Source organism: Pristiophorus japonicus, chromosome 12 (genome assembly GCF_044704955.1).
Source record: "Pristiophorus japonicus isolate sPriJap1 chromosome 12, sPriJap1.hap1, whole genome shotgun sequence".
Classification (NCBI taxonomy): Eukaryota; Metazoa; Chordata; class Chondrichthyes; family Pristiophoridae; genus Pristiophorus; species Pristiophorus japonicus.
In genome coordinates, this window is record NC_091988.1 from 122,449,526 (window position 1) to 122,471,009 (window position 21,484).

The following is a 21,484-nucleotide window of genomic DNA, read 5'->3' on the forward strand; positions in this document are numbered from 1 at the left end:
TTCCTTCATCGTCGCTGGGTCAAAATCCTGGAACTCCCTCCCTAACAGCACTGTGGGAGCACCTTCACCACACGGACTGCAGTGGTTCAAGAAGGCGGCTCACCACCACCACAAGGGCCATTAGGGATGGGCAATAAATGCCGGCCTTGCCAGCGATGCCCACATCACATAAACGAATAAAATTAAAAATGCTTGCATACAGAATATATAGAATGGGGAAAGTTCGACTGACTCACGCATGACGCAAAGTCCTTAAAGGGACAGTGTCTTAATTCCGGGATAACACAAGTTTCTGCCTGTCTAGGAGGATTAGGTTGCCAACAAATGAAAGATTAATCTCGACACTGCTATGAGCTGGGAGAAGAATCAGAGGGGCATAAAAATGTTTTTGTTTCATTGTCTTTAAACATTTCAATTTTTAAGTTATAAAAATAATGAAATTGGAAAAATTACTGTTTGAGTGTGGAGGTCATATAATAAAACTTCCAGGAATGCGTCCAATCAGAATTGGCGAGTAGTGAAGGTGGAACTTCACTCAAAGCATGAGAAATCTGTAGGTTAGTAGTCTCTGATGGTGCAGAAGCAAACAGTGCCCAAATGTGAGTGGAAAGTTGCATAAATACTGCTGAACCAACGAGCATTGGCCCGATAACTTGATCTTTTAAAATCAATTATATACACTGATTACACAGTGATGAGTAGCTGAGATTCAGCTAAATGCCTGTAATATCAGCAGAGTTTAAGTGAAGGGATTTGATTTGATTTTAGAGGTGATATTTCACTATATAGAGTTTAGTTATGTGCATTTTATAAAGAAAGGGAACCCATATTGAGATGTCAGCGATTGCCGCTGTAAACTTGGATTATGTGAATCACAGATTAAAGTCTCTGTGTTGCAGTGTGTACTGGGACCTTGATATTCCAACTAACGCAGTGATTAAGGAGCGTGCTCCGATAGAGTTGCTTCCACCACACCCAGACGTGGAGATGTTACGAGCACAACTGACAGTGAAACTGAGACAACACTACCAGGAGCTGTGCCAACAGAGAGAAGGTAAGCTTCGCAGCTGGCATGGGTGCAAGCGTGTTTTCTTCCATGCAATGATGTTGGCCATCTTGATAAGCACAAAAAAAATCAAAAAGAAGAATAAAAAGAAAAACATATAAGCTTCATACTTCAGGCTGCAGATTTTATTCCTGTGTAGAAAGCTTTATTTTTCCATCCTGTCTATCTGTCATAAGGGATTTGGGTCCTTTGACAACAATGCAAATTTTGAAAAAGAGCAAATAGCCTGTGCTGTTGGGACACAATCTCCACTTAACTTTGTGCTAAAATGCTTCTTCTGGTCCAAAGTTGTGGCTCAGTGGGTAGCACTCCCGCTGAGTCAGAAGTTTGTGGATAAAAAGTCCCACTCCACAGATTTGAGCCCATAATAGAGGCTGACACTCGAGTGCAGTTCTGGGGGATGCTGCACTGTCACTGGTGCATCTTTTGGATGAGATGTTAAATCGAGGCCTCGTCTGCCTTCTCAGATGGACACAAAAGATCCTGTTGCACTATTTGAATAAGAGAAGAGCAATTTTCCCAGTGTCCTGGCCAATATTCATCCATTAATTAATCACCACTAAAACAGGTTATCTGGTCATTTATCTCACTGCTATTTGTGGGAGCTTGCTGTGCGCAAATTGGCTGCCATATTTCCCTGCAATGCAACAGTGGCAATACTTCAAAAGTACTTCATTGTAAAGCGCTTTGGATCATCCTGAGGACAGGAAAGGTGCAATAAAAATGGAAGTTCTTTGAAATAAGTACGGAGGACTTTGTAGGGTAGTGTAAGTGAAGGTCACATGGGGTTTGGCTGCAAGTAATATTTTTGTCCACATATTGCCCTCCTCTCCAGAAGATTCGGTCTCTTGCTGAGCATCAGTGACCCTCTGGTACCATCCAGGCCAAAGCAGCCCGCTTGATTAGCTTCCTTCAACATTGACTCCCTCCACCGGCGTAGCGTGCTTGCAGCATGTGTTAACAGATGCACTACAGCAATTCGCCAAGACTTCTTCGGCAGCAGCTCCCAAACCTGTGACCTCTGCCACCTAGAAGGACAAGGGCAGCAGGCGCATGTGAACCCCTCCACGTTCCTCTCCAAGTCACACACCATCCTGACTTGGAAATATATCGGCCGTTCCTTCATCGTCGCTGGGTCAAAATCCTGGAACTCTCTCCTAACACCACCTTCTCGAAGGCAATTAGGGACGGGTAATAAATGCCAGCCTTGCCATCGACGCCCACATTCCGTGAATGAATAAATAAAAAGAAAAGATTCCCAACTGGGTTGTATTTGAGAAGAGTCTGAATCCTGTTTAATGTCAATTTGATGGCTTTGACAGGGATTGACCCACCTCGTGACTCATTTAATCGCTGGCTTCTGGAGCGCAAGGCGATTGACAAAGGCAAGGACCCATTGCTGCCCAGTGATTGTGAGCCTGTCGTGTCGCCCTCCATGTTTCGAGAAGTAATGAACGACATTCCAATCAGGTAACTTAATGCAGGTATTTCCTTTTGTGATATGGGCTATGAGAAATATTATTCCTTCTACAGTCGTAATGCAAAAGAGAAGCCCCTCCCCATATAAAGCCCCAGCTGGCAGTTCTCCCCCGCGACCCTCCCCCGCATTCCCATCCCTCCCCCGCACGCCGACCCCTCCAACCCCCGAACCCTCCATCCCCTGCACCCTGACCCCTCCCTCCCCCGCACCCTGACCCCTCCATCCCCCGCACCCCGACCCCTCACTCCCCCACACGCCGACCCCTCCAACCCCCGCACCCCGACCCTCCCTCCCCCGCACCCCGACCCCTCCCTCCCCCGCACCCCGACCCCTCCCTCCCCCGCACCCCGACCCCTCCAACCCCCACACCCCGACCCCTCCATCCCCCGCACCCGACCCCTCCCTCCCCCGCACCCCGAACCCTCCCTCCCCCGCACCCCGACCCCTCCCTCCCCCGCACCCCGCCCCTCCATCCCCCGCACCCCGACCCCTCCCTCCCCCGCACCCCGACCCCTCCATCCCCCGCACCCCGCCCCCTCCCCCCGCACTCCGGCCCACGCCTCCCCCGCTGTCCGAACCCCCCCACCGCAGTCTGTTAGAAGACCATGCCATATTTGCTAAAGATTTAGCTCCAACACTTATTATAATTTATCTAAATGCAGCATAGTTTTCTGCATTGAATATGGCACAGTGAAATCAACGTGAAGCTTTGTTCTTTCATTTACAGATTGTCTCGCATTAAGTACAGGGAGGAAGCCCGGAGATTGCTCTTCAAATACGCAGAGTCTGCAAAGCGAATGATTGAATCCAGGTAGGTTTATGGGTGAGATATTCAGACAGACTCTGTGATTGTCCCAGGGTCAGATATTGAGTTGTATTCCCTCATGTGCTGTTGTAAGTGTCACTGGGTGGGAGGGATCCTGAGGATCGAAGAAAGTGATGAGGTGTTAAGTAGGAATTCAGTAAAATGTAATAGTGGTTATGTGAAATTTTCTTAACTTGAACTGTGAACCCCATGCAGCAATGCAACTATAGATTCTGGCCTTCCAAACTTGGTTGGTTGGTGAGAACATTGCAACCCAGCATGAAGTACAGGTAGTTACAGGCCTCTTAGTAATTTGAGCTGATGTATTCAGAGGGCATTAGCGACTAAAGCTACATCAGGGAAAAATAGCAAAAAGTTGAAATTAAAGGTGCTATATCTGAATGCACGAAACATTCATAACAAGATAGATGAATTATGGGCACATTGCTGAGATGTGGTTGCAGAGTGACCAAAGTTGTGAACTAAATATTCTAGAGTGTTTGACTTTTAAAAAAGATAGACAAAATGCAAAAGGAGGTGGGGTAGCTCTGATAATAAAGGATGAGACAAAGGCAGTAGTGATAAAAGATCTTGGCCCCGAAAATCAGGAAGTAGAATCAGTATGGATGCAGCTAAGAAATAACAAACGTGAGAAAATACTGATGGGAGCAGTTTATAGGGCCCCTAACCGTAATTGTGTTGGACAAGTAAATCGGGAAATTAGAGGAGCATGTAAGCGTAATAGAAACATAGAAATTTACAGCGCTGGTCGACAAAGAGCCACACGATCCTCGGTCCTATGAGCCTTTCAACCTATGAACAATGGCGGAAAGGTAAAGAGCATCCGACCCAACCAGTCCGCCCCACACAACTGTGACACCCCCTGCACCGCAACATTCTACACTCCACCCCAACCAGAGCCATGTGATCTGAGAGAGGCAAAAACCATATAAAAACCCAGGCCAATTGGGGGAAAAATCTGGGAAAATTCCTCTCCGATCCATCCAGGCGATCAAAACTAGTCCAGGAGATCACCCTGACCCTATTCGATTCCCTGCAGTATTACCATTGTATCTGCGCCAGCCAACAAAAGGTTATCCAGTCTAATCCACTTGCCAGCTCTAAGTCCGCAAGTGCCCATCCAAGCACCTTTTAAATGTGGTGAGGGTTTCTGCATTCACCACCCTTCCAGGCAGTGAGTTCTAGACTCCCACAACCCTCTGCGTGAAGAAGCCTCCCCTCAATTCGCTCTGTGCCTTCCACCAACCACTTTAAAACTATGCCCCCTCATAATTGACCTCCTCCACCAAGGAAAATAGGCCTTTGCTATCCACTATATCCAGGCCCCTCAAAATTTTAGACACCTCAATGAGGTCTTCTCTCAGCCTCCTCTGTTCCAATGAGAACTATTGAACCTTCTGGTTACCTCCTCAAAAAATTCAGCCAGGTTAGTCAAACACGATCTTCCCTTAACAAATCCGTGCTGACTGTCCCTAATTAATCCTTGCCTTTCTAAATGTAGATTTATCCTGTCTTTCAGAAATTTTTCGAATACTTTTCCCACCACTGAGGTTAATCTGCCAGGCCTGTAATTACTCGGCCTATCCCTTTCTCCCTTCTTAAACAAGAGTACCACATTAGCAGTCCTCCAGCACCATGCCCAAATCCAAAGAGGGCTGGAAAATGATGGTCAGGGCTTGTGCTATTTCCTCTTTTACTTCGCTCAACAACCTGGGATACATATCATCCAGGCCTGGGGACTTAGCTACTTTCAGAGCTGCTAAACCCCTTAATATCTCTTCTCTCACTATGTTTACTTCATCCAGAATATCATTCTCTTCCTCGAGAGCAATTTCTGCATTGCCCCTTTTGTGAAAACAGATACAAAGTATTCATTAAGAACCATGCCAACATCTTCCGCCTCCACACACAGATTACCCAAATGGTCTCTAATAGGCCCTATTCTTTCTTTAATTATCCACTCACTCTTAATATATTTATAGAACATCTTTGAGTTTTCCTTAATTTTACTTGTGAAGAATTTTTCATGCTCTCTCTTCGCATTCCTAATATCCTTTTTAATTTTACCTCTGAACTTTCTATATTCCTCCAAAGATTCTACAGTATTTAGCTGTCTGTATCAGCTTCCCTTTTTTTCTTAATCCTCCCCTGTAAGTCCCTAGACATCCAGGGGGCTCTAGAATTGTTATTCCCACCTTTTTCTTTAAGGGCACATGTTTGGCCTGAGTCCTCCGGATCTCCTCCTTGAATGCCTCCCAATGCTCTGACACTGATTTATCCAAAAGTAGCTGTTTCCAGTCCACTGTGGCCAAATCACTCCTCAACTTAGCAAAGTTAGCTTTTCCCCAATTTGGGACTTTTATTCCAGGCCTATCCTTGTCCTTATCCATAACTACCTTGAATCTGACTGAATTATGGTCACTGGCACCACTAATTATACTCTCCCACTAATGCCCCTTCAACCTGCCCAGCTTCATTCCCCCAAACTAAATCCAAAACTGCCCCCTCTCGTTTTGGGCTTGTTACATACTGACTAAAAACGTTCTCTTAAATGCATTTTAAGAATTCCGCAACCTCTATACCCTTCACACTATATTTGTCCCAATCAATATTAGGATAGTTAAAATCCCCTACTATTACTACCCTATGGTTTTTGGACTTCACAGCAATTTGCCTACATATTTGCTCCTCTATCTCCCTCCCACTGTCTATAATACACGCCCAGCAGAGTGATCGCCCCTTTTTTATTTTTCAATTTGACCCATTTGGCCTCATTTGATGATCCCTCTAACATATCATCCCTCCTCACCGCTGTAATAGTTTCTTTAATCAATACCTCTCTGTCTTGTCTAAAAATCCTGTAACCAGGAATATTGATCAGCCAAACCTGCCCATCTTTCAGCCATGTATCTGTAATGGCTATAATGTCATACTCCTAAGTGTCTACCTGTGCTCTTCGTTCATCTACCTTACTCGCTATACTCCTTGCATTAAAGTATATACCATTCAGCACAGGAAGACCTCCTTGATTACTATTTACTAAGCCTTGTTTCCTCTGTCTATCAGATTCGCTTTCTACATTTTTGTTATCTAATTTCTGCTTTACTTCCTTCCCTCTTGAAATTGTTCTCGGGTTCCCATCCCCCTTCCAAGCTAGTTTAAACTTTCCCCAATAGCACTAGCAAAACTCCCCGTGAGCATATTGGTCCTGGCGCTTTTGAGGTGCAACCCCTAGAAGCGGTCTCAATGCCTCGGGAATTAAAGCACTCCCTCCAACACCAATTCTCCAGCCACGTGTTCATTCTCTCTATCCTTCTATTCTTATACTCATTAGCACGTGGCACCGGTAGTAACCCGGAGATTACTACCTTTGAGCTCCTACCCTTTAATTTTTCTCTGAGCTCCCTAAATTCAGCCTGCAGGACCTCATTCCTCTCTCTCCCTACGTCGTTGGTCCCGATATGGACCACGACCTCTCGCTGTTTACCCTCTCCACCCAGAATGCCCTACGTATGCTCTGTGACATCCTTGACCCTGGCACCAGGGAGGCAGCATACCAACCTGGACTCACGTCCACGGCCGCAGAAACGCCTCTCTATTCCCCTAACTATTGAATCCCCTACCACTACAGCTCTTTTATTCTTCGTCTCTCGCCCCTGTGCAGCTGAGCCACCTGTGGTGCCTTGGACTTGGCTCTGGCTGCACTCCCCAGAGGCACTGGTGCTCAGAAATGAATATCAGTTGGAAAGCAACATGGACTCACGGGGGGAGCTTCTGCATTACCTGCCTAGCATTCTTACTCTGTCTGGTGGTCATCTGGCCCTCTCTGCCTACACGCTTTTAAGCTGCGGGGTGACCACCTCTTGAAACGTACTATCCACGAAGCTATCCGAATAGTGGATAATCAAGGGGCGATAGGGAGGGGGAAACTTAATACAATCATTATCATTAAAAAAGTAGTACACGGTAAAATAATGGGTCTAAAGACGGACAAGTCCCCTGGACCTGATGGCCTGCATCCTAGGGTCTTAAAAGAAGTGGCTGCAGAGATAGTGGATGCATTGGTTGTAATCTACCAAAATTTCCTGGATCCTGAGGCGGTCCCAGCAGATTGGAAAACCGCAAATATAACGCCCCTATTTAAAAAAGGAAGCAGACAAAAAGCAGGAAACTATAGACCAGTTAGCCTAACATCTGTTGTTGGGAAAATGCTGGAGTCCATTATTAAGAAAGCAGTAGCGGGACATTTGGAAAAGCATAATTCAATCAAGCAGAGTCAGCATGGTTTTATGAAAGGGAAAACATGTTTGACAAATTTGCTGGAGTTCTTTGAGGATGTAACGAGCAGAGTGGATAGGGGGAACCAGTGGATGTGGTGTATTTGATTTCCAGAAGGCATTTGATAAGCTGCCATATAAAAGGTTACTGCACAAGATAAAAGTTCACGGGGTTGGGGGTAACATATTAGCATGGATAGAGGATTAGCTAACTAACAGAAAAGAGTCGGGATAAATAGGTAATTTTCTGGTTGTAAACAGTAACTAGTGGGATGCCGCAGGGACCAGTGCTGGGGCATCAACTATTTACAATTTATATTAATGACTTAGATGAAGGGACCGAGTGTAATGTTGCCAAGTTTGTTGATGACACAAAGATGGGTGGGAAAGCAAATTGTGAGGAGGACACAAAAAACCTGCAAATGGATATAGACAGGCTAAGTTAGTGGGTAAAAATTTGGCAGATGGAGTATCTCATGTGAAAATGTGAGATTATCCACTTTGGCAGAAAGAATAGAAAAGCAAATTATTATTAAATGGAGAAAAATTGCCAAGTGCTGCAGTACAGAGAGACCTGGGGGTCCTTGTGCAAGAAACGCAAACAGTTAGTATGCAGGTACAGCAAGTGATCAGGAAGGGAAATGGAATGTTGGCCTTTATTGCAAGGGGGATAGAGTATAAAAGCAGAGAAATCCTGCTCCAGCTCTACAGGGTATTGGTGAGGCCACACCTGGAGTACTGCGTGCAGTTTTGGTCTCCGTATTTACGGAAGGATATACTTGCATTGGTGGCTGTTCAGAAAAGGTTCACTTGGTTGATTCCGGAGATGAGTTGCATGTTCGGCCATGAACTCATTGAATGGCGGTGCAGGCTCGAAGGGCCGAATGGCCTACTCCTGCACCTATTTTCTATGTTTCTATGAGGGTTGGTTGAGTAAGTTGGGCCTATACTCAATGGAGTTCAGAAGAATGAGAGGTAATCTTATTGAAACATATAAGATAATGAGGGGGCTTGACAAGGTGGATGCAGAGAGGATATTTCCACTCATAGGGGAAACTAAACTAGGGGACATACTCTCAGAATAAGGGGCCGTCCATTTAAAACTGAGATGAGGAGAAATTTCTTCTCTCAGAGGGTTGTAAATCTATGGAATTCCCTGCCCCAGAGAGCTGTGGAGGCTGTGTCATTGAATATATTTAAGGCGGAGATAAACAGATTTTTGAGCGATAAGAGAGTAAAGGGTTATGAGGAGCGGGCAGGGAAATGGAGCTGAGTCCATGATCGGATCAGCCATGATATTATTGAATGGCGGAGCAAGCTCGAGGGGCCAGCTGCACCTATTTCTTATGTTCTCTCAGCCTCATGGATGCACCATATTGACTCCAGCCGCCGCTCAAGCTCCAAAACGCAGAGTTTGAGTAGTTGAAGCTGGAGACACCTCCTGCATGCATGGTTGTCTAGGCCGTGCGAAGCGTCTAGGACTTCCCACATGCCACATGTGCACTCCACGGGACTGAGCTGCCCTACCATCCCTCTAATTGGACTTATGTAATTAAAAGAAAACGAGAGAGAGATACTTGCCAATCAAACAGCCAACCACTTACCTGTGCACACGAGGGCTGTGAACTCCTCGCCAACCTCCGGCCCGCCTGTTCCTCGGACTCCTGGCCTCCCGAACTCACCGAGGTCCGGGCCGCTCGGAGCCCGGATCGGTGCCGCTCGGTGCTCGGGTCAGGGCCCTCGGACTGACTGAGGTCTGGGCCTCTCGGTACCCGGGTCGGGGCCGCTCGGGGGTCGGGGCCTCTCGGGTCGGGACCTCTCGGGTTGGGACCTCTCGGTGGTCGGGGCCGCTCGGGTCGTGGCCTCTCGGTGGTTGGGGCCGCGGGGGTCGGGGCCTCTCGGGGGTCGGGGCCTCTCGGTGGTCGGGGCCTCTCGGTAGTTGGGGCCGCGGGGGTCGGGGCCTCTCGGGGGTCGGGGCCTCTCGGTGGTCGGGGCCGCTCGGGTGTCGGGGCCGCTCGGGTCGGGGCCTCTCGGGGGTCGGGGCCGCTCGGGTCGGGGCCTCACAGAGGTCGGGGCCGCTCAGGTCGGGTCGGGGCCGCTCGGGTCGGGGCCTCACAGGGGTCGGGGCCGCTCAGGTCGGGTCGGGGCCTCTCAGGTCGGGTCGGGGACTCTCGGGGGCCGGGGCCGCTCGGGTCGGGGCCTCTCGGGGGTTGGGGCCGCTCGGGGGTCGGGGCCGCTCGGGTCGGGGCATCTCGGGGGTCGGGGCCGATCGGGGGTCGGGGCCGCTCAGGTCGGGGACTCTCGGGGGTCGGGACTGCTCGGGTCGGGACCGCTCGGGGGTCGGGGCTGCTCGGGTCGGGGACTCTCGGGGGTCGGGACCGCTCGGGTCGGGGCCTCTTGGGGGTCGGGGCCTCTCGGGGGTCGGGTTGGCTTGGAGGTCAGTGCCGCTCGGGGGTCGGGACCGCTCGGGTCGGGGCCGCTCGGGTCGGGGCCTCTCGGGGGTCGGGGCCGCTCAGGTCGGGTCGGGGCCTCTCGGGGGTCGGGGCCTCACGGGGGTCGGGGCCGCTCAGGTCGGGTCGGGGCCTCACGGGGGTCGGGGCCGCTCGGGTCGGGGCCTCTCGGGGGTCGGGGCCGTTCGGGTCGGGTCCTCACAGGGGTCGGGGCAGCTCAGGTCGGGTCGGGGCCTCTCAGGTCGGGTCGGGGCCTCACGGGGGTCGGGGCCGCTCAGGTCGGGTCGGGGTCTCTCGGGGGTTGGGGCCGCTCGGGGGTCGGGGCCGCTCAGGTCGGGTCGGGGCCTCTCAGGTCGGGTCGGGGCCTCTCGGGGGCCGGGACCGCTCGGGTCGGGGTCTCTCGGGGGTCGGGGCCGCTCGGGGGTCGGAGCCGCTCGGGTCGGGTCCTCTCAGTAGTCGGGGCCGCTTGGGTCGGGGCAGCTCGGGTCGGGTCGGGGCCTCTCGGGTCGGGTCAGGGCCTCACGGGGGTCGGGGCCGCTCAGGTCGGGTCGGGGCCGCTCGGGTCGGGGTTTCTCGGGGGTCGGGGCCGCTCAGGTCGGGGCCTCACAGGGGTCGGGTCAGGGCCTCACGGGGGTCGGGGCCTCACGGGGGTCGGGGCCGCTCAGGTCGGGTCGGGGCCTCTCGGGGGTCGGGGCCTCACGGGGGTCGGGGCCGCTCAGGTCGGGTCGGGGTCTCTCGGGGGTTGGGGCCGCTCGGGGGTCGGGGCCGCTCAGGTCGGGTCGGGGCCTCTCAGGTCGGGTCGGGGCCTCTCGGGGGCCGGGACCGCTCGGGTCGGGGTCTCTTGGGGGTCGGGGCCGCTCGGGGGTCGGAGCCGCTCGGGTCGGGTCCTCTCAGTAGTCGGGGCCGCTTGGGTCGGGGCAGCTCGGGTCGGGTCGGGGCCTCTCGGGTCGGGTCAGGGCCTCACGGGGGTCGGGGCCGCTCAGGTCGGGTCGGGGCCGCTCGGGTCGGGGTTTCTCGGGGGTCGGGGCCGCTCAGGTCGGGGCCTCACAGGGGTCGGGTCAGGGCCTCACGGGGGTCGGGGCCTCACGGGGGTCGGGGCCGCTCAGGTCGGGTCGGGGCCTCTCGGGGGTCGGGGCCTCACGGGGGTCGGGGCCGCTCAGGTCGGGTCGGGGTCTCTCGGGGGTTGGGGCCGCTCGGGGGTCGGGGCCGCTCAGGTCGGGTCGGGGCCTCTCAGGTCGGGTCGGGGCCTCTCGGGGGCCGGGACCGCTCGGGTCGGGGTCTCTCGGGGGTCGGGGCCGCTCGGGGGTCGGGGCCGCTCTGGTCGGGTCGGGGCCGCTCGGGTCGGGGTTTCTCGGGGGTCGGGGCCGCTCAGGTCGGGGCCTCACAGGGGTCGGGTCAGGGCCTCACGGGGGTCGGGGCAGCTCAGGTCGGGTCGGGGCCGCTCAGGCCGGGTCGGGGCCTCTCGGGGGTCGGGGCCGCTCGGGTCGGGGCCTCTCGGGGGGTCGGGGCCGTTCGGGTCGGGGCCGTTCGGGTCGGGGCCGCTCAGGTCGGGGCCTCACAGGGGTCGGGGCAGCTCAGGTCGTGTCGGGGCCTCTCAGGTCGGGTCGGGGCCTCACTGGAGTCGGGGCCGCTCAGGCCATGTCGGGGCCTCTCGGGGGTCGGGGCCGCTCGGGTCGGGGCCTCTCGGGGGTTGGGGCCGTTCGGGTCGGGTCCTCTCGGGGGTCGGGGCCTCACGGGGGTCGGGGCCGCTCAGGTCGGGTCGGGGACTCTCGGGGGCCGGGGCCGCTCGGGTCGGGGCCTCTCGGGGGTTGGGGCCGCTCGGGGGTCAGGGCCGCTCGGGTCGGGGCATCTCGGGGGTCGGGGCCGATCGGGGGTCGGGGCCGCTCAGGTCGGGGACTCTCGGGGGTCGGGACTGCTCGGGTCGGGACCGCTCGGGGGTCGGGGCCGCTCGGGTCGGGACCGCTCAGGTCGGGGACTCTCGGGGGTCGGGACCGCTCGGGTCGGGGCCTCTTGGGGGTCGGGTTGGCTTGGAGGTCAGTGCCGCTCGGGGGTCGGGACCGCTCGGGTCGGGGCCGCTCGGGTCGGGGCCTCTCGGGGGTCGGGGCCGCTCAGGTCGGGTCGGGGCCTCTCGGGGGTCGGGGCCTCACGGGGGTCGGGGCGGCTCAGGTCGGGTCGGGGCCTCTCGGGGGTCGGGGCCGCTCGGGTCGGGGCCTCTCAGGGGTCGGGGCCGCTTGGGTCGGGGCAGCTCAGGTCGGGTCGGGGCCTCTCAGGTCGGGTCAGGGCCTCACGGGGGTCGGTGCCGCTCAGGTCGGGTCGGGGCCGCTCGGGTCGGGGTTTCTCGGGGGTCGGGGCCGCTCAGGTCGGGGCCTCACAGCGGTCGGGGCAGCTCAGGTCGGGTCGGGGCCTCACGGGGGGTCGGGGCCTCTCGGGGGTCGGGGCCGCTCGGGTCGGGGCCTCTCGGGGGTCGGGGCCGTTCGGGTCGGGTCCTCTCGGGGGTCGGGGCCTCACAGGGGTCGGGGCAGCTCAGGTCGGGTCGGGGCCTCTCAGGTCGGGTCGGGGCCGCTCGGGTCGGGGTTTCTCGGTGGTCGGGGCCGCTCATGTCGGGGCCTCACAGGGGTCGGGGCAGCTCAGGTCGTGTCGGGGCCTCTCAGGTCGGGTCGGGGCCTCACGGGGGTCGGGGCCGCTCAGGCCGGGTCGGGGCCTCTCGGGCGTCGGGGCCGCTCGGGTCGGGGCCTCTCGGGGGTCGGGTCCTCTCGGGGGTCGGGGCCTCACAGGGGTCGGGGCAGCTCAGGTCGGGTCGGGGCCTCTCAGGTTGGGTCGGGGCCTCACGGGGGTCGGGGCCGCTCAGGTCGGGTCGGGGCCGCTCGGATCGGGGTCTCTCGGGGGTCGGGGCCGCTCAGGTCGGGTCGGGGCCTCTCAGGTCTGGTTGGGGCCTCTCGGGGGCCGGGACCGCTCGGGTCGGGGTCTCTCAGGGGTCGGGGCCGCTCGGGGGTCGGAACTGCTCGGGCCGGGTCCTCTCGGTAGTCGGGGCCGCTTGGGTCGGAGCAGCTCAGGTCGGGTCGGGGCCTCTCAGGTTGGGTCGGGGCTGCTCAGGTCGGGTCGGGGCCGCTCGGGTCGGGGTCTCTCGGGGGTCGGGGCCGCTCAGGTCGGGGCCTCACAGGGGCCGGGGCAGCTCAGGTCGTGTCGGGGCCTCTCAGGTCGGGTCGGGGCCTCACGGGGGTCGGGGCCGCTCAGGCCGGGTCGGGGCCTCTCGGGGGTCGGGGCCGCTCGGGTCGGGGCCTCTCGGGGGTCGGGGCCGTTCGGGTCGGGTCCTCTCGGGGGTCGGGGCCGCTCGGGTCGGGGCCTCACAGGGGTCGGGGCAGCTCAGGTCAGGTCGGGGCCTCTAAGGTCGGGTCGGGGCCTCACGGGGGTCGGGGACGCTCAGGTCGGGTCAGGGCCGCTCGGGTCGGGGTCTCTCGGGGGTTGGGGCCGCTCGGGGGTCGGGGCCTCTCAGGTCGGGTCGGGGCCTCTCGGGTGCCGGGGCCGCTCAAGTCGGGGCCTCTCAGGGGTCGAGGTCTCTCGGGGGTCGGGGCCGCTCGGGGGTCGGGGCCGCTCGGGTCGGGTCCTCTCGGTAGTCGGGGCCGCTCGGGTCGGGGCCTCACAGGGGTCGGGGCAGCTCAGGTTGGGTCGGGGCCTCTCAGGTCGGGTCGGGGCCTCACGGGGGTCGGGGCCGCTTGGGTCGGGGCCTCTCGGGGGTCGGGGTCCCTCAGGGGTCGGGGTCTCTCGGGATTCGGGGCCTCTCGGTAGTCGGGGCCGCTCGGGTCGGGTCCTCACAGGGATCGGGGCAGCTCAGGTCGGGTCGGGGCCTCTCAGGTCGGGTCGGGGCCGCTCAGGTCGGGTCTGGGCCGCTCGGGTCGGGGTCTCTCGGGGGTCGGGGCAGCTCAGGTCGGGTCGGGGCCTCTCAGGTCGGGTCGGGGCCTCACGGGGGTCGGGGCCGCTCAGGTCGGGTCGGGGCCTCTCGGGGGTCGGGGCCGTTCGGGTCGGGGCAGCTCGGGGGTCGGGGCCTCACAGGGGTCGGGGCAGCTCAGGTCGGGTCGGGGCCGCTCAGGTCGGGTCAGGGCCGCTCGGGTCGGGGTCTCTCGGGGGTTGGCGCCGCTCGGGGGTCGGGGCCTCTCAGGTCGGGTCGGGGCCTCTCGGGGGCCGGGGCCACTCGGGTCGGGGCCTCTCGGGGGCCGGGGCCGCTCGGGTCAGTGTCTCTCGGGGGTCGGGGCCGCTCGGGGGTCGGGGCCGCTCGGGTCGGGTCCTCTCGGTAGTCGGGGCCGCTCGGGTCGGGGCCTCACAGGGGTCGGGGCAGCTCAGGTCGGGTCGGGGCCTCTCAGGTCGGGTCGGGGCCTCACGGGGGTCGGGGCCGGTCGGGTCGGGGCCGCTCGGGTCGGGGTCTCTCGGGGGTCGGGGCCGCTCGGGTCGGGGCCTCACAGGGTTCGGGGCAGCTCAGGTCGGGTCGGGGCCTCTCAGGTCGGGTCGGGGCCTCACGGGGGTCGGGGCCGCTCAGGTCGGGTCGGGGCCTCTCGGGGGTCGGGGCCGCTTGGGTCAGGGCCTCTCGGGGGTCGGGGCCGCTCGGGTCGGGGCCTCACAGGGGTCGGGGCAGCTCAGGTCGGGTCGGGGCCTCTCAGGTCGTGTCGGGGCCTCACGGGGGTCGGGGCCGGTCGGGTCGGGGCCGCTCGGGTCGGGGTCTCTCGGGGGTCGGGGCCGCTCAGGTTGGGTCGGGGCCGCTCAGGTTGGGTCGGGGCCGCTCAGGTCGGGTCGGGGCCTCTCAGGGGTCGGGGTCTCTCGGGGGTCGGGGCCGCTCGGGTCGGGGCATCTCGGGGGTCGGGGCCGCTCGGGTCGGGGACTCTCGGGGGTCGGGGCCGCTCGGGTCGGGACCGCTCGGGTCGGGGACTCTCGGGGGTCGGGACCGCTCGGGTCGGGGACTCTTGGGGGTCGGGGCCTCTCGGGGGTCGGGGTGGCTTGGGGGTCGGGGCTGCTCGGGTCGGGGACGCTCGGGTCGGGGCCTCTCGGGGGTCGGGGCCGCTCGGGCCGGGGCCTCTCGGGGGTCGGGGCCGCTCAGGTCGGGTTGGGGCCTCACGGGGGTCGGGGCCGCTCAGGTCGGGTCGGGGCCTCTCGGGGGTCGGGGTCGCTCGGGTCGGGTCCTCTCGGGGGTTGGGGCCGCTCGGGTCGGGGCCTCACAGGGGTCGGGGCAGCTCAGGTCGGGTCGGGGCCTCTACGGGGTCGGGGCCGCTCGGGTCGGGGTCTCTCGGGGGTCGGATCGCTCAGGTCGGGTCGGCGCCTCTCGGGGGTCGGGGCCTCTCGGGGGTCGGGGCCTCTCGGGGGTCGGGGCCGCTCGGGTCGGGTCCTCTCGGTAGTCGGGGCCGCTCGGGTCGGGGCCTCACAGGGGTCGGGGCAGCTCAGGTCGGGTCGGGGCCTCTCAGGTCGGGTCGGGGCCTCACGGGGGTCGGGGCCGCTCAGGTCGGGTCGGAGCCTCTCGGGGGTCGGGGCCGTTGGGGTCGGGGCCGCTCTTGTCGGGGCCTCACAGGGGTCGGGGCAGCTCAGGTCGGGTCGGGGCCTCACGGGGGTCGGGGCCGCTCAGGTCGGGTCGGGGCCTCTCGGGGGTCGGGGCCGCTTGGGTCAGGGCCTCTCGGGGGTCGGGGCCGCTCGGGTCGGGGCCTCACAGGGGTCGGGGCAGCTCAGGTCGGGTCGGGGCCTCTCAGGTCGGGTCGGGGCCTCACGGGGGTCGGGGCCGCTCGGGTCGGGGTCTCTCGGGGGTTGGGGCCGCTCGGGGGTCGGGGCCTCTCAGGCCGGGTCGGGGCCTCTCGGGTCGGGGTCTCTCGGGGGTTGGGGCCGCTCGGGGGTCGGGGCCGCTCGGGTCGGGTCCTCTCGGTAGTCGGGGCCGCTCGGGTCGGGGCCTCACAGGGGTCGGGGCAGCTCAGGTCGGGTCGGGGCCACTCAGGTCGGGTCGGGGCCACTCGGGGGTCGGGGCCGCTTGGGTCGGGGCCTCTCGGGGGTCGGGGCCGTTGGGGTCGGGGCCGCTCGGGTCGGGGCCTCACAGGGGTCGGGGCAGCTCAGGTCGGGTCGGGGCCTCTCAGGTCGGGTCGGGGCCTCACGGGGGTCGGGGCCGCTCGGGTCGGGGTCTCTCGGGGGTCGGGGTCTCTCGGGGGTTGGAGCCGCTCGGGGGTCGGGGCCTCTCAGATCGGGTCGGGGCCTCTCAGGTCGGGTCGGGGCCTCTCGGGTCGGGGTCTCTCGGGGGTCGGGGCCGCTCGGGGGTCGGGGCCGCTCGGGTCGGGTCCTCTCGGTAGTCGGGGCCGCTCGGGTCGGGGCCTCACAGGGGTCGGGGCCGCTCAGGTCGGGTCGGGGCCTCTCAGGTCGGGTCGGGGCCTCACGGGGGTCGGGGCCGCTCAGGTCGGGTCGGGGCCGCTCGGGTCGGGGTCTCTCAGGGGTCGGGGCCGCTCAGGTCGGGGCCTCACAGGGGTCGGGGCAGCTCAGGTCGGGTCGGGGCCTCTCAGGTCGGGTCGGGGCCTCACGGGGGTCGGGGCCGCTCAGGTCGGGTCGGGGCCTCTCGGGGGTCGGGGCCGTTCGGGTCGGGTCCTCTCGGGGGTCGGGGCCGCTCGAGTTGGGGCCTCACAGGGGTCGGGGCAGCTCAGGTCGGGTCAGGGCCTCTCAGGTCGGGTCGGGGCCTCACGGGGGTCGGGGCCGCTCGGGTCGGGGTCTCTCGGGGGTTGGGGCCGCTCGGGGGTCGGGGCCTCTCAGGTCGGGTCGGGGCCTCTCGGGGGTCGGGGCCGTTCGGGTCGGGTCCTCTCGGGGGTCGGGGCCGCTCGAGTTGGGGCCTCACAGGGGTCGGGGCAGCTCAGGTCGGGTCGGGGCCTCTCAGGTCGGGTCGGGGCCTCACGGGGGTCGGGGCCGCTCAGGTCGGGTCAGGGCCGCTCGGGTCGGGGTCTCTCGGGGGTTGGGGCCGCTCGGGGGTCGGGGCCTCTCAGGTCGGGTCGGGGCCTCTCGGGGGCCGGGGCCGCTCGGGTCGGGACCGCTCGGGTGTCAGGGCCTCTCGGGGGTTGGGGCCGCTCGGGTCAGGGCCTCCGGGGGGTTGGGGCTGCTCGGGTCGGGGCCTCTCGGGGGTCGGGGCCGCTCGGGTCATGGCCTATCAGGTGTCGGGGCCTCTCAGAGGTCGGAGCCGCTCGGGAGTCGGGGTCTTTCGGGGGTCGGGGCCTCTCGGGGGTCGGGGTCCCTCAGGGGTCGGGGTCCCTCAGGGGTCGGGGTCTCTCGGGATTCGGGGCCGCTCGGGGGTTGGGGCCGCTCGGGTCGGGTCCTCTCGGTAGTCGGGGCCGCTCGGGTCGGGTCCTCACAGGGGTCGGGGCCGCTCAGGTCGGGTCGGGGCCGCTCGGGTCGGGGTCTCTCGGGGGTCGGGGCCGCTCAGGTCGGGGCCTCACAGGGGTCGGGGCAGCTCAGGTCGGGTCGGGGCCTCTCAGGTTGGGTCGGGGCCTCACGGGGGTCGGGGCCGCTCAGGTCGGGTCGGGGCCTCTCGGGGGTCGGGGCCGTTCGGGTCGGGGCAGCTCGGGGGTCGGGGCCTCACAGGGGTCGGGGCAGCTCAGGTCGGGTCGGGGCCTCTCAGGTCGGGTCGGGGCCGCTCAGGTCGGGTCAGGGCCGCTCGGGTCGGGGTCTCTCGGGGGTTGGGGCCGCTCGGGGGTCGGGGCCTCTCAGGTCGGGTCGGGGCCTCTCGGGGGCCGGGGCCACTCGGGTCGGGGCCTCTCGGGGGCCGGGGCCGCTCGGGTCGGTGTCTCTCGGGGGTCGGGGCCGCTCGGGGGTCGGGGCCGCTCGGGGGTCGGGGCCGCTCGGGTCGGGTCCTCTCGGTAGTCGGGGCTGCTCGGGTCGGGGCCTCACAGGGGTCGGGGCAGCTCAGGTCGGGTCGGGGCCTCTCAGGTCGGGTCGGGGCCTCACGGGGGTCGGGGCCGCTCGGGTCGGGGTCTCTCGGGGGTCGGGGCCGCTCAGGTTGGGTCGGGGCCGCTCAGGTTGGGTCGGGGCCGCTCAGGTCGGGTCGGGGCCTCTCAGGGGTCGGGGTCTCTCGGGGGTCGGGGCCGCTCGGGTCGGGCCATCTCGGGGGTCGGGGCCGATCGGGGGTCGGGGCCGCTCGGGTCGGGGACTCTCGGGGGTCGGGGCCGCTCGGGTCGGGACCGCTCGGGTCGGGGACTCTCGGGGGTCGGGACCGCTCGGGTCGGGGACTCTTGGGGGTCGGGGCCTCTCGGGGGTCGGGGTGGCTTGGGGGTCGGGGCTGCTCGGGTCGGGGACGCTCGGGTCGGGGCCTCTCGGGGGTCGGGGCCGCTCGGGCCGGGGCCTCTCGGGGGTCGGGGCCGCTCAGGTCGGGTTGGGGCCTCTCGAAGGTTGGGGCCTCACGGGGGTCGGGGCCGCTCAGGTCGGGTCGGGGCCTCTCGGGGGTCGGGGTCGCTCGGGTCGGGTCCTCTCGAGGGTTGGGGCCGCTCGGGTCGGGGCCTCACAGGGGTCGGGGCAGCTCAGGTCGGGTCGGGGCCTCTACGGGGTCGGGGCCGCTCGGGTCGGGGTCTCTCGGGGGTCGGATCGCTCAGGTCGGGTCGGCGCCTCTCGGGGGTCGGGGCCTCTCGGGGGTCGGGGCCGCTCGGGTCGGGTCCTCTCGGTAGTCGGGGCCGCTCGGGTCGGGGCCTCACAGGGGTCGGGGCAGCTCAGGTCGGGTCGGGGCCTCTCAGGTCGGGTCGGGGCCTCACGGGGGTCGGGGCCGCTCAGGTCAGGTCGGAGCCTCTCGGGGGTCGGGGCCGTTGGGGTCGGGGCCGCTCTTGTCGGGGCCTCACAGGGGTCGGGGCAGCTCAGGTCGGGTCGGGGCCTCTCAGGTCAGGTCGGGGCCTCACGGGGGTCGGGGCCGCTCAGGTCGGGTCGGGGCCTCTCGGGGGTCGGGGCCGCTTGGGTCAGGGCCTCTCAGGGGTCGGGGCCGCTCGGGTCGGGGCCTCACAGGGGTCGGGGCAGCTCAGGTCGGGTCGGGGCCTCTCAGGTCGGGTCGGGGCCTCACGGGGGTCGGGGCCGCTCGGGTCGGGGTCTCTCGGAGGTTTGGGCCGCTCGGGGGTCGGGGCCTCTCAGGTCGGGTCGGGGCCTCTCGGGTCGGGGTCTCTCGGGGGTTGGGGCCGCTCGGGGGTCGGGGCCGCTCTGGTCGGGTCCTCTCGGTAGTCGGGGCCGCTCGGGTCGGGGCCTCACAGGGGTTGTGGCAGCTCAGGTCGGGTCGGGGCCTCTCAGGTCGAGTCGGGGCCTCTCGGGGGTCGGGGCCGCTTGGGTCGGGGCCTCTCGGGGGTCGGGGCCGTTGGGGTCGGGGCCGCTCGGGTCGGGGCCTCACAGGGGTCGGGGCAGCTCAGGTCGGGTCGGGGCCTCTCAGGTCGGGTCGGGGCCTCACGGGGGTCGGGGCCGCTCAGGTCGGGTCGGAGCCACTCGGGGGTCGGGGCCGCTTGGGTCGGGGCCTCTCGGGGGTCGGGGCCGTTGGGGTCGGGTCGGGGGCTCTCAGGTCGGGTCGGGGCCTCACGGGGGTCGGGGCCGCTCGGGTCGGGGTCTCTCGGGGGTCGGGGTCTCTCGGGGGTTGGGGCCGCTCGGGGGTCGGGGCCTCTCAGATCGGGTCGGGGCCTCTCAGGTCGGGTCGGGGCCTCTCGGGGGTCGGGGTCTCTCGGGGGTCGGGGTCTCTCGGGGGTCGGGGTCTCTCGGGGGTCGGGGCCGCTCGGGGGTCGGGGCCGCTCGGGTCGGGTCCTCTCGGTAGTCGGGGCCGCTCGGGTCGGGGCCTCACAGGGGTCGGGGCCTCTCAGGTCGGGTCGGGGCCTCACGGGGGTCGGGGCCGCTCAGGTCTGGTCGGGTCCTCTCAGGTCGGGTCGGGGCCTCACGGGGGTCGGGGCCGCTCAGGTCGGGTCGGGGCCGCTCGGGTCGGGGTCTCTCAGGGGTCGGGGCCGCTCAGGTCGGGGCCTCACAGGGGTCGGGGCAGCTCAGGTCGGGTCGGGGCCTCTCGGGTCGGGTCGGGGCCTCACGGGGGTCGGGGCCGCTCAGGTCGGGTCGGGGCCTCTCGGGGGTCGGGGCCGTTCGGGTCGGGTCCTCTCGGGGGTCGGGGCCGCTCGAGTTGGGGTCTCACAGGGATCGGGGCAGCTCAGGTCGCGTCGGGGCCTCTCAGGTCGGGTCGCGGCCTCACGGGGGTCGGGGCCGCTCAGGTCGGGTCAGGGCCGCTCGGGTCGTGGTCTCTCGGGGGTTGGGGCCGCTCGGGGGTCGGGGCCTCTCAGGTCGGGTCGGGGCCTCTCGGGGGCCGGGGCCGCTCGGGTCGGGACCGCTCGGGTGTCAGGGCCTCTCGGGGGTTGGGGCCGCTCGGGTCAGGGCCTCCGGGGGGTTGGGGCTGCTCGGGTCGGGGCCTCTCGGGGATCGGGGCCGCTCGGGTCGTGGCCTCTCAGGTGTCGGGGCCTCTCAGAGGTCGGAGCCGCTCGGGAGTCGGGGTCTTTCGGGGGTCGGGGCCTCTCGGGGGTCGGGGTCCCTCAGGGGTCGGGGTCTCTCGGGATTCGGGGCCGCTCGGGGGTTGGGGCCGCTCGGGTCGGGTCCTCTCGGTAGTCGGGGCCGCTCGGGTCGGGTCCTCACAGGGGTCGGGGCAGCTCAGGTCGGGTCGGGGCCTCTCAGGTCGGGTCGGGGCCGCTCGGGTCGGGGTCTCTCGGGGGTCGGGGCCGTTCGGGTCGGGTCCTCTCGGGGGTCGGGGCCTCACAGGGGTCGGGGCAGCTCAGGTCGGGTCGGGGCCTCTCAGGTCGGGTCGGGGCCGCTCAGGTCGGGGTTTCTCGGTGGTCGGGGCCGCTCATGTCGGGGCCTCACAGGGGTCGGGGCAGCTCAGGTCGTGTCGGGGCCTCTCAGGTCGGGTCGGGGCCTCACGGGGGTCGGGGCCGCTCAGGCCGGGTCGGGGCCTCTCGGGGGTTGGGGCCGCTCGGGTCGGGGCCTCTCGGGGGTCGGGGCCGTTCGGGTCGGGTCCTCTCGGGGGTCGGGGCCTCACAGGGGTCGGGGCAGCTCAGGTCGGGTCGGGGCCTCTCAGGTTGGGTCGGGGCCTCACGGGGGTCGGGGCCGCTCAGGTCGGGTCGGGGCCTCACGGGGGTCGGGGCCGCTCAGGTCGGGTCGGGGCCGCTCGGATCGGGGTCTCTCGGGGGTTGGGGCCGCTCGGGGGTCGGGGCCGCTCAGGTCGGGTCGGGGCCTCTCAGGTCTGGTCGGGGCCTCTCGGGGGCCGGGACCGCTCGGGTCGGGGTCTCTCAGGGGTCGGGGCCGCTCGGGGGTCGGAACCGCTCGGGCCGGGTCCTCTCGGTAGTCGGGGCCGCTTGGGTCGGAGCAGCTCAGGTTTGGTCGGGGCCTCTCAGGTTGGGT

At 64.3% G+C, this 21,484-nt stretch overlaps 1 protein-coding gene across 5 annotated transcripts in view; it reads left to right on the plus strand.

Moving 5' to 3' along the window:
* Nucleotides 1-21,484, plus strand: part of pcif1 (phosphorylated CTD interacting factor 1) — a 408,646-nt gene that overhangs the window by 177,453 nt on the left and 209,709 nt on the right. For all 5 annotated transcript variants that reach the window (XR_011596083.1, XM_070895912.1, XM_070895915.1 and 2 more), the window contains 3 exons: nucleotides 900-1,054; nucleotides 2,389-2,536; nucleotides 3,274-3,357. Coding sequence is in view for 4 of the 5 variants with exons in the window: in XM_070895912.1 (XP_070752013.1) it covers nucleotides 900-1,054; nucleotides 2,389-2,536; nucleotides 3,274-3,357 (387 nt within the window). In the remaining variant the exon portion in view is untranslated. The remainder of the gene's footprint in view (nucleotides 1-899; nucleotides 1,055-2,388; nucleotides 2,537-3,273; nucleotides 3,358-21,484) is intronic.